The sequence below is a fragment of the Bombina bombina genome, chromosome 1 (genome assembly GCF_027579735.1).
Source record: "Bombina bombina isolate aBomBom1 chromosome 1, aBomBom1.pri, whole genome shotgun sequence".
Taxonomy (NCBI): domain Eukaryota; kingdom Metazoa; phylum Chordata; class Amphibia; order Anura; family Bombinatoridae; genus Bombina; species Bombina bombina.
This window is the reverse complement of record NC_069499.1, coordinates 166,941,609-166,953,808: the sequence shown is the minus strand read 5'-3', so window position 1 is coordinate 166,953,808 and position 12,200 is coordinate 166,941,609. Positions and strand designations below refer to the sequence as shown.

At 35.6% G+C, this 12,200-nt stretch overlaps 1 protein-coding gene across 1 annotated transcript in view; it reads left to right on the top strand.

The window, feature by feature from the left end:
* Positions 1-12,200, top strand: part of SMOC1 (SPARC related modular calcium binding 1) — a 402,783-nt gene that overhangs the window by 103,061 nt on the left and 287,522 nt on the right. Inside the window, exon 3 of the mRNA XM_053697708.1 lies at positions 91-203. Within this exon, the coding sequence (XP_053553683.1) occupies positions 91-203 (113 nt within the window). The remainder of the gene's footprint in view (positions 1-90; positions 204-12,200) is intronic.

Genomic DNA, 12,200 nt, shown 5'->3' with positions numbered 1-12,200 from the left:
AGATCTATAATAACATTTTATAGTAATTGACTGGATCAGTTTATGTTGCCCTTTATAATTGCATTGCAAACATTTGTAACTTCTCCATAGATGCTGGCCAGAGCAAGTGTCGTTTGGAAAGGACTCAAGCTCTTGAACAGGCGAAGAAGCCGCAGGAAGCTGTTTTTATTCCCGAGTGTAATGAGGATGGCTCCTTTACACAAGTAAGTGCTTGCTTCCTTTAGTTATTTTAGATGGGTTGGAGTTGCATATTATACTTTATAGGAAGATAAAGGTAACTGTGTCATGACTTCAGAATGTGCATGATATGAATGAATATTTAAGAAAAAGTTCTGGAGGGGTGAAGGAAGACAATTTTCATCAGGTTTTACCTATGAAAAATTACTTAGAGGAATATTGACTGTATCATCAAAATAATGGACCTTTAACACATCACTTTTGTTCTAGCATACACTAAACCACTTCCTAGTTTACAAATTTAGAGTAATGGGTCATTTTTGATTACTAAAATGTTCAACTTATTTACCCACACTACCTTTCAGTTCCTAAATAGGACTTTACCTTTGTAATTAAACCTATTATGGGGATTAAATTAAATTAAAAGTTATTTAGGGTAGTAAATACAAAATTAGTCAAAGTAATGTATCTATAATGCAAGCCATTGTAATATGTGTTATAAGTGATGTTACTTGACATATAAAATATTTATTTTGTATTCATTCTATTCTTTCAGGAAGGCTGCAGTATATTAATGTATAGCTTGTACTTTTTTTCTTAGCAAGATCATCCATAGTTCTCTTTTTATTTTGAATTTCACACAAAGCAATGCAGTGGTTCTAAAGCCCCCTCCACAAATGCATAATTTAACAGATTAGTATGATTCCTATTTTACTTATTGGTTTAGATGTATAATCTACTTATGATAAGAAGCAATCTCTATTGGGGAAAATTATCAAAATAGCAGGCAGACAAATTCTTAAGTAGAGAACCATTCTGCCTGAAATTGCCACTTGTGATGCAGCTGAGCATTCTGTGGCATAATTTAACATTGCACAAGACCTCACTTGTGCAATTCAGCCCCCTGATCTAGAGCAACCAATTGTGCAAGAGCAGAGCATGTCAGTCACCCATGACAAGCAATTGTCAGGGTAATTTATCTCGGTAAAGACGCAGTGAATAGCGCTGCTGGAATGAGAACTAAATGTACAAAAATAAAGCGCCAAGTAGAGCAATACATCTCTTTTATGATACAATTAAAAATACCTAGTACGTTTTGTCTTTACAAGTTGAGCACATAGAGACTGTACTCTACATAGATTGTACATTTATTGAAGAACTCATTGATAGTGGTATCTTTTTTTTGGGTACTGTTAGATTTTTCTCTCTTTAACCCCTTAGTTACCAGACCACTTTTCCATTTGTTGACCGTTTGGGACCAAGGCTATTTTTACATTTCTGCTGTGTTTTTGTTTAGCTGTAATTTTCCTCTTACTCATTTACTGTACCCACACATATTATATACCGTTTTTCTCGCCATTAAATTGACTTTCTAAAGATACCATTATTTTTTTATCATATCTTAAAATTTACTATAAAAAAACACACTTTTTCTTACTTTGACCCCCCAAAATTTGTTACAAATCTACAACCACCAAAAAACACCCATGCTAAATAGTTTCTATATTTTTTCCTGAGTTTAGAAATACCCAATATTTACATTTTCTTTGCTTTTTTTTTTTTTTGCAAGTTATAGGGAAATAAATACAAGTAGCACTTTGCTATTTCCAAACTATTTTTTTTTTTTTTAAATTAGCAATAGTTTCATTGGAATACTGATATCTGTCAGAAATCCCTGAATAACCCTTCATATGTATATATTTTTTTTTAGTGGACAATCCAAAGTATTGATATAGGCCCATTTTTGGTATATTTCATACCACCATTTCACCGCCAAATGCGATCAAATAAAAAAAACTTTTTCACAAACTTTTTCACAAATTTTAGGTTTCTCACTGAAATTATTTACAAACAACTTGTGCAATTGTGGCACAAATGGTTGTAAATGCTTCTCTGGGATCCCCTTTCTTCAGAAATAGCAGACATTTATGGCTTTGGCATTACTTTTTGGTAATTAGATGGCCACTAAATGCCGTTGCGCACCACACTTGTATTATGCCCAGCAGTGAAGTGGTTAATTAGGGAACTTGTAGGGTTAAATTTAGCTTTAGTGTAGTGTAGTAGACAACCCAAAATATTGATCTAGGCTCATTTTGGTATAATTCATGCCACCATTTCATCACCAAATTCGATCAAATAAAAAAAATCGTTAACTTTTTCACTAACTTTGGGTTTCTCACTGAAATTATTTACAAACAGCTTGTGCAATTATGGCACAAATGGTTGTAAATGCTTCTCTGGGATCCCCTTTGTTCAGAAATAGCAGACATATATGGCTTTGGCATTGCTTTTTGGTAGTTAGAAGGCCGCTAAATGCCGCTGTGCACCACACTTGTATTATGCCTAGCAGTGACTGGGTTAATTAGGTAGCTTGTAGGGAGCTTGAAGGGTTAATTTTAGCTTTAGTGTAGAGATCAACCTCTCACCTGACACATCCCACCCCTGATCCCTCTCAAACAGCTCTCTTCCCTCCCCCACCCCACAATTGTCCACGCCATCTTAAGTACTGGCAGAAAGTCTGCCAGTACTGAAATAAAAGGCTTTTTTTAAAAAAAATTTAAAAAAAAATGTAATTTAAAAATAAATAAATATATATTCTGCTGTGTAGGATCCCCCCCTTAGCCCCATCCTCCCTGATCCCCCCCCCCCAAAGAGCTCTCTAACCCTCCCCTCCACTAACTATTTGCCACCATTTTGGGTACTGGCAGCTGTCTGCCAGTACCCACTTTGCACACAAATGTGGCTTTTTTAAAAATAAAAACAACTTTTTCTCCCCCTCCCAGATCCCTTTGGAAAACTTTTTCCCCCCTCCTCTTCTACCCACCACTCGCTCCCAGCATACTCTCCCACCGCTTCCGTTTTTAAGTGATATTGGCCAGATCACAGGCGCGTGCGTGCATGCGCACACACCCACCCCTCACCCCCCACGGGCGCTCCTGCATGCACCCGGACGTCACATACAGTAGCTGGCCGGAAGTTTACCAGTGATGGGCCGCCCACCCGCCTCCCTGCCATGGCTCTCACCCACCAACAATCGGCACCATTGCTGGCCGATGCAGAGAGGGCCACAGAGTGGCCCTCTTTGCATCAAGGTGTAAAAAAGGGTATCGCAGTGATGCCTCAATATCGAGGTATCACTGCAATACCCTGAGAGCAGCTAGAAGTGATAGCAATCGCTTCCAGCGCTCATTTTCACATTGTCATTAACTGACAGTTTTTGCAGGACGTACCTGGTCATTAAGGGGTTAAAGGGACAGAAACCTCCCAAACAATGTTTAACTATACATAAGTATAAAACTTTGTAATGGACTTTCATTATTTTTCCCCTGTAAATTTAAATTGTAATTTTTCCACTGGCTCAGAGAAACGGAAGTGTATTCCATAGAATTCAGAACCCTAAGCCTCTTACAACATGCATAGTGATTGGCTGATATGTGCAGGAGCTTGTTTATACCTTGCTCTAAATGAACACAGCAAATTAACTAACATAAACATCACTGAGGAGGCCTTTCAGGGGTGTCTCCAGAACCTACAAAACAATAAATGGCAGTTTCAAATACTTTTAAAACATTTAGCGCCAGAGTGGAGAGCTATCGTTTGCGTGTGAGTGCTATCGAGTTTTTGCGGCTGATTGTGCACAAGTTAAATTCTGCTAGTTTTACATGTTAAAAGTAAAAGCAAACGTGTAAGCGCAATCGCAATTTACACTTGAATGATTAACTGTTATGCAAGTCAAAAAAGTAAAAAATATATTTAAAAGTACAGTTACACTAATAATAACACTAATGAAAAAATATTTTAAAAAATTGTAATAAAAAGTTGTAAGAGTTCAAGGATATGTGGTTGCAGGTGTTAGAAATATATACAATACAGTGGGCAAAAAAGTATTTAGTCAGCCACCAATTGTGCAAGTTCTCCCACTTAAGAAGATGAGAGAGGTCTGTAATTTTCATTATAGGTATACCTCAACTATGAGAGACAAAATGTGGAAACAAATCCAGACAATCACATTGTCTGATTTGGAAGAATTTATTTGCAAATTATGGTGGAAAATAAGTATTTGGTCAATATCAAAAGTTCATCTCAATACTTTGTTATATATCCTTTGTTGGCAATGACAGAGGTCAAACGTTATCTGTAAGTCTTCACAAGGTTGTCACACACTGTTGCTGGTATGTTGGCCCATTCCTGCATGCAGATCTCCTCTAGAGCAGTGATGTTTTGGGCTGTCGCTGTGCAACACGGACTTTCAACTCCCTCCAAAGGTTTTCTATGGGGTTGAGATCTGGAGACTGGCTAGGCCACTCCAGGACCTTGAAATGCTTCTTACGAAGCCACTCCTTCGTTGCCCGGGCGGTGTGTTTGGGATCATTGTCATGCTGAAAGTTCCAGCCACGTTTCATCTTCAATGCCCTTGCTGATGGAAGGAGGTTTGCACTCAAAATCACACGATACATGGCCCCATTCATTCTTTTATGTACACGGATCAGTCATCCTGTTCCCTTTGCAGAGAAACAGCCCCAAAACATGATGTTGCCACCCCCATGCTTCACAGTAGGTATGGTGTTCTTTGGTTGCAACTCAGCATTCTCTCTCCTCCAAACACGACGAGTTGTGTTTCTACCAAACAGTTCTACTTTGGTTTCAACTGACCATATGACATTCTCCCAATCCGCTTCTGGATCATCCAAATGCTCTCTAGCATACTTCAGACGGGCCCGGACATGTACTGGCTTAAGCAGGGAGACACGTCTGGCACTGCAGGATCTGAGTCCCTGGCGGCGTAGTGTGTTACTGATGGTAGCCTTTGTTACGTTGGTCCCAGCTCTCTGCAGGTCATTCACTAGGTCCCCCGTGTGGTTCTGGGATGTTTGCTCACCGTTCTTGTGATCAATTTTACCCCAAGGGAGTGAGATCTTGCATGTAGTCCCAGATCGAGGGAGATTATCAGTGGTCTTGTATGTCTTCCATTTCTAATTATTGCTCACACAGTTGATTTCTTCACACCAAGCTACTTGCCTATTGCAGATTCAGTCTTCCCAGCCTGGTGCAGGTCTACAATTTTGTTTCTGGTGTCCTTTGACAGCTCTTTGGTCTTCACCATAGTGGAGTTTGGAGTGTGACTGTTTGAGGTTGTGGACAGGTGTCTTTTATACTGATAACAAGTTCAAACAGGTGCCATTAATACAGGTAATGAGTGGAGGACAGAGGAGCCTCTTAAAGAAGAAGATACAGGTCTTTGAGAGCCAGAACTCTTGCTTGTTTTTAGGTGACCAAATACTTATTTTCCACCATAATATGCAAATAAATTCTTTCCAAATCAGACAATGTGATTGTCTGGATTTGTTTCCACATTTTGTCTCTCATAGTTGAGGTATACCTATGATGAAAATTACAGGCCTCTCTCATCTTCTTAAGTGGGAGAACTTGCACAATTGGTGGCTGACTAAATACTTTTTTGCCCCACTGTATGTATATGTAAGATAGATAGATAGATAGATAGATAGATAGATAGATAGATAGATGTGTGTGTGTACAGAAGTATTTATATATTTATATGTGTATTGAAGTGCATTGGAGCCCTTTGCAGTCAAGTAGATAAAAACATGTAAAATCATATTTATGCAATATTCATATTTCATAATGTTTTTAACTATGTATTTACTGTAAATATTACATTCCAATTTTCGGCACATAGTGGAATATGTTCTATTTATCATTAAATTTAAATATATATATATATATATATATATATATACATATATACAGTATATATATGTATATATCTATACCTATATATAATCATGTGTATATATATATATATATATATATATGTATCTATACCTATATACAGTATAATCATGTGTGTATATATATATATATATATATATATATATATATATATACACAAATATATTTGTGCAAATATCCATTAGATATATTTTAAATATCTCTTAAAAAATAAATAGAACATATTTTGCTATGTGCATTAGATTATGAAATATACAATATTATCTTCTTATGTTGCACTTTTAAATAACCGTGATGGTGTTTGTGCGACTTGTGGGTATTTTTCTGCTCCATTGAAGTCTATGGGGGATTGCAATTTTGCATTCATCACTTCTCAAAGCCTATTTGTTAGTGCCACTTTGCAAAGGAGAAAGCGCAAACTTTTTACTTTCAACTTGTAAAAAATGACTTCTAGCAGCACAAAATGACTTTGAACGCAAGCACAAAATACCGTTCCACTCTTAATCTGGCCCTTATTGCACATACAGAACGTTTGAAATGCAGTGAAATATTTCTGATACATTTTAAAAAAAATCACTTTACTGTCCATTTAAATTTTAAAAAAATGCATTTAAATAATTAATCTGGGGTATCATATTTATTTTAAAACGACATGAACGGAGCTGAAAAACAAATATGGTTGAAATGCATGAGCCACTTATCTCATCTTAGTGTCCAGTGAAGTCATTTATAAAATGGTGCAAACATCCTGCCGCAACCATCTACGCAATATTTCCAAAATTCGCCCTTTTCTGAGCGCTAACACCACAAAGCAAATAATCCACTCCCTTGTTATCTCCAGACTTGACTACTGCAATAACCTACTTACTGGCCTTCCTCTTTCCTGCCTCTCCCCCCTTCAATCCATCCTAAATGCCTCTGCCAGGCTGATCCACCTTTCCCGTCGATCTGTATCTGCTGCACCTCTCTGCGAGTCCCTTCATTGGCTCCCCATTCACAGCAGAATTAAATTCAAAATTCTCACCCTTACATACAAAGCTCTCACCAACGTCGATCCCCTTTACCTATCCTCTCTAATACACAAGTATACTCCAGCCCGTCCACTAAGATCCAACAATGACCTGCTCCTTGCATCCGCAACTATCACCTCCTCTCATGCTAGACTGCAGGGCTTCTGTCGTGCAGCACCTACCCTCTAGAACACTCTCCCTCATGCTGTCAGACTTTGCCCTAATCTGTCTTCCTTTAAATGTTCCCTGAAGACTTCTCTGTTCAGAGAAGCCTACCACCCAACTCAATAATAAATTAATTTCACTTACCTAACATTTCCCTCATCTAACTCTGTATTAATATCTTTCCCAATCTTGCAGTCCTCACCTCCTGTTTCTCAACCTCCTACCCTTCTAGATTTTAAGTTCCCATGGGAATAGGGCCCTCAATCCCTCCTGTATGTGTTTGTAAAATTTGTCCTGTCTCTTACAAGTCTTGTATTGTTTTATTTAAATGAATTGTATCCATGGACAGCGCTGTGGAATATGTTGGCGCTTCATAAATAAAGTATAATAATAATAAAATAACTGGATAAAATTCTTAGAATGTCTTTAGTTGTGTGTTATATCTGTGGTGTAGTTGCAATAATGAACCCTCCTGTGTGTGACATACATTTAGGTTAATTTACATACAGCAAGATTACAAGTTTTGCAGTGTGGTGCGGTTCGGCTATACTGCTGAAAAATTGGCCATTGCGCATTGAATGGCAGGTCTCCTGTATTACAAGTTGCGGTGGTATAACTATACAGAAAGCATTTTAGCCTGTAACGCAGCAATCCATTCCGCACTCAAAAAATGACGTTTGAGTGCGGGATTTCCATACCGCTGTATTACAGGTTGTGCGGTCCGGCTTAAATGCTTGCATTATAGCCTATACTGCCCTAATCTATTACATGATCTAAGACCAGTAGTTATGTTACAAAATACACTAACACCCATAAACTACCTATTAACCACTAAACTGCCACCTACCCACATAGCCAACACTATATAAAGCTATTGACCCCTAAACCGCCAGAGCCCCACATCGCTACTACTATAATAAACCTATTAACCCCTAAACCACTGGTCCCCCACATCGCTACTACTATAACAAACCTATTAACCCCTAAACCGCCGTCCCCCCACAACGCTACCAATAAAATAAACCTATTAATTCCTAAACTGCCGGCCCCCTACATCTCAACTAATAAAATAAACCTATTAACCCCTAAACCGCCGGTCCCCCACATCACAACACACTAAATTAAACTATTAACTCCTAAACCTAACACCCCCCTAAATTTAAAATTAAATTTACAATATAACTATTTTTAAATAAATAAAAACTTACCTGTGAAATAAAAAACCTAAGTTTAAAGTATAAAGTAACCTAACATTACTATTTTAAAACAATAAAATTAACGAAAAATAAAAAAACTAAATTACAAATTGAAAAAATCCTAACACTCCGAAAAAATAAAAAAAATTACATTACAAAAAATTAAAAACTCAAAAATTACAAAAGTTAAAAAACTCTAAGATTACAAAAAATAATAAATGAAATTATCCAAAATAACAATTAAACCTAATCTAATACCCCTATAAAAACAAAAAAGTCCTCCCAAAATAAAAACACCCCCTAACCTAACAATAAACTACCAATAGCCGTTAAAAGTGCCTTTTTTAGGGCATTGAACTGAAGCAATCAGCTCTTTTACCTTAGAAAATTACAAAGTCCCCCCTAAAAGTAACCACCCCCACCCAACCCACCTCCCAAAATAAAAACCTAAGTCTAAAAAAAAAACCTAAGCACCCATTGCCCCTGAAGGGGTATTTGTATGGACATTGCCCTTAAAATTGCCCTCTTTGTGCCCAAAGCCCTAATCTAAAAAAAAACACCCAAAAAAACACTAACCCCAGGAAATCTACTGGGGTTAGTCCGGACATCCTTCTTCATCCAGGCAGCGAGAAGTCTTTATCCAGGCAGCGATATCTTCATCCATCGCGGGGGCATCTTCTTTCTTCATCTCGGTGGCGCGGGGCTGTGGAGGCGTGGAGTGTCGCCAGTGGTATGGACATCCAGTGTGGAGGATCCTCTTCATACGACGTACCCTGAAGCTTGAATTCAAGGTACCCGTTAAAAATGGGGTACCTTGCATTCCTTACCAAAGGTGATGAGAGTGGTGCTTAGTTTAGAAAATAAGCAGGGGAAAAACTCTTGGACGTAATATATTAATAGATCATTTATTTAATTACAAAAAAAGTATTATCGATTTCAATAATAATGGAAACATATTTCCCATATGAAGATAATCTCTTAGATAAATAGTGTAAAAATCATGACATAAAAGTAATATATATAGTCTAAAAATTGTGGCCACAATTCAATCTAAAATAGCAATTCAATGTTTAAAAAACATGAAAATAAATGAAAATACAATTAGAATATAAAAATATTTTTTTTCTCTTTCCTGTTTTTGTTTTTGTGTGTGTTTTATTTCTAATTCTTGATTTTAAGTTAGTAGAGGAAAAATGTACCAGAGGAAGATTAAAATGTTCAGATCCGAAGAGTATATTGCCACTTGTCGGGCTGCATTTCTGATCTAATCAATGATGTTGCTGATCTACGTGTAATTTTTATTGTAACTTTTATTACTTGCACTTATAATAAAAATATTGTGCTATATTTTTGCTTTTTTTGGTGAATTTTAATGAAGGTAGAAAAACTGTATGATTTATGGATGTTCCTCTGTGTCAATGGAAAATAAAGATTTAAAATAATAAAACAATATATAAATATATATATATATGATAGATTCGAACCTTGCGTACAAATAGCTAGCAAAAATCAGCTGAAATATAAACAGGAGAATTTTAGCGTCCGTTATACTACTTTAAAACAGACTGTATTATTTTTATAATAGAATATATGAGAAATCTCTGCATAGAGTTCAAAGTATCAAATTCACTTTCTCAAATATACATACAAAATATCAAAATCAAAGTTTCAAATGCTAATCGTGTGTACCAATCAATATACAAATGTATGCAAGTAGTATCCAAGTTAGTTTTAAAGAATCTGATGGTATTAATTAGTGTTAGTAACGGCTATATAAAGTGTGCACACACTAATTAAATCAGAGCTGTCATATATAAGTATTATTCTTGGTTCCTAGCATGGGAACAAAGCTGTATCTTACAGGACCTCTAAGTCGTAAGTTAACTGTCGGGGAGGAGATGTTGATTCTATATGGCTGTTCCTGTATCAGTGAGTAGTTTTAGCCATTAGTTTACTCTCGTGCCCTTCAGTAACCTATCAGGTAGCCGGAATTATCAAGCTGAGGAATTCAAATACTCCATCTTCGTTTTCGCTGCTGAATCTATCTAGTATGATAGATATTTGTAATCCATGAAATAGTCACTTCTAAGCGTTTCGGTTCTTAGTTAAGCCTTTATCAAGATGACTCCATTTTGATTTTGCATGTTATTTATACCCGATTGCTGAGATAAAAAAATTGGTATTGTCCTGGATTTAAAGTGATAGTGTGATATTTTCATGAAATGTTCACAGGATTTCTAACATAACACCATGGAAAGTAAAATAAATCCCTAACTTTATCTAACTTGCAGGTTCATATGAAACAGCACATAGATGTTCTATATTTAAAAGCACTTTACATTTGAATATGTTTATAATAATTCTCACTCATAAGAAAAGTTTAGTATATAGTTAATTATAAAGACAAAATACCTATTATTAAGAGCTACTCTATTCAAATAATAGGAAACAACATAAGAAACTATTTGTTTAAGAAAAAAGGTGTTTTTTTTTACCAATGTCCAAAAAATAATAATAATAATGTTTAAAAATATTTAAAAATACTATTTAAAAATATAAGAAATATAAGGAAAAAATAATAAATAAATAAATTTCCTTTTTAAATAAAACAATTGGGTCATAATAGTTTCTTGTGTCTTTAAAAGGTCGAGCTCAGCATTAAGTCCTCTTGGAGATAGGGAGTTAAAATTTACTATGAGCTCTGCTTCAGTATACAGGAGGTTTTTAGTTTTATTTCCACCTCTATGGGGAATAACTTTTAAACCCCAATATAGTAACCCATCAGTTTCTGGTTATGATGATCTTTAAAATGTTTTGATAGCAGGTGGTCTTCATACCCCTATTCTATATTTAATAGATGTTGTCTAATCCTATCTCGTAGGTGCTGTCCAGTTTGTCCTAGGTACTGTTTTTTTGCAAGGAAATTGGATAAGGTAGACAATATTACTGTCAATGCATCTGATAATATCTCTAATCTTATACTTAAAATCAGTTTGATTGGATTTTACTATTTTACATATCTTACATGACAGACAGGAAAAGAAGCCTTCTAAGTTGTTTCCTTTAGATCAGAAATTGTCCACGTATTGTAAATATGTTTGATGTGAGAGAGTTTATGCTGGATATAATCAGTCTTCCGGGTGGTCTTTCTAAACATTTATGTATTTTGGGGAGGTAGTAAAAAATGGGAGTCCTTGGCTGTGTGTTCTTAAGAAACTGGAACTCTTTTTCATTAATTATAATTTCTTCTTTAGCATAGTGCAATATTTCATCCAATTTCTTAGTCTGATCGAAAACTGGGGTTTGTTTTAATCTTATATATGTAGTAGTATCATTAAGGAGTCTATACTCTTCTTTTAGATAATCCTCTGTGTTCAATATAACTAACCCCCCACCTTTATCTGCAGATTTTATGATTATGTCTGGATTGTTCTTCAGATCTTTCAAAGTCTCATTTTCTCTTTTAGTAAGGTTTTGTGTATATCTCTTTTTATTATTTTTAGTTTCAAAATTATGAACTTATTCTTTTACAGATTTCTTAAATACTTCTAAAAAATTGCCTTTCTCTTGTGTAGGGTAGAAATAAGATTTGATTTTAAGTTCAGTGTAAATATACTGGTCATTTCTTAAATTTTGTTGTACTAAAGAACGTTCTAGGGGATTTTTCTAAAAGTATCTCTTTAGCGTTAATTTTCTAACAAATTGATTTATATTAATCATAGTATGAAATTTGTTCATTCTACAGGTTGGCACGAATGATAACCTTTTATTAAGAACTGAGGTTTGTTCTCTACTGAGAGTGAGACTACTTAAGTTAAAAATCCCTTTCGTTAGATCTACTTCTGTCTTTTGCTCCCTAATCTTTCTTCCTCTTCTTCCTCTTGGGGATCCGTCCTCTAAA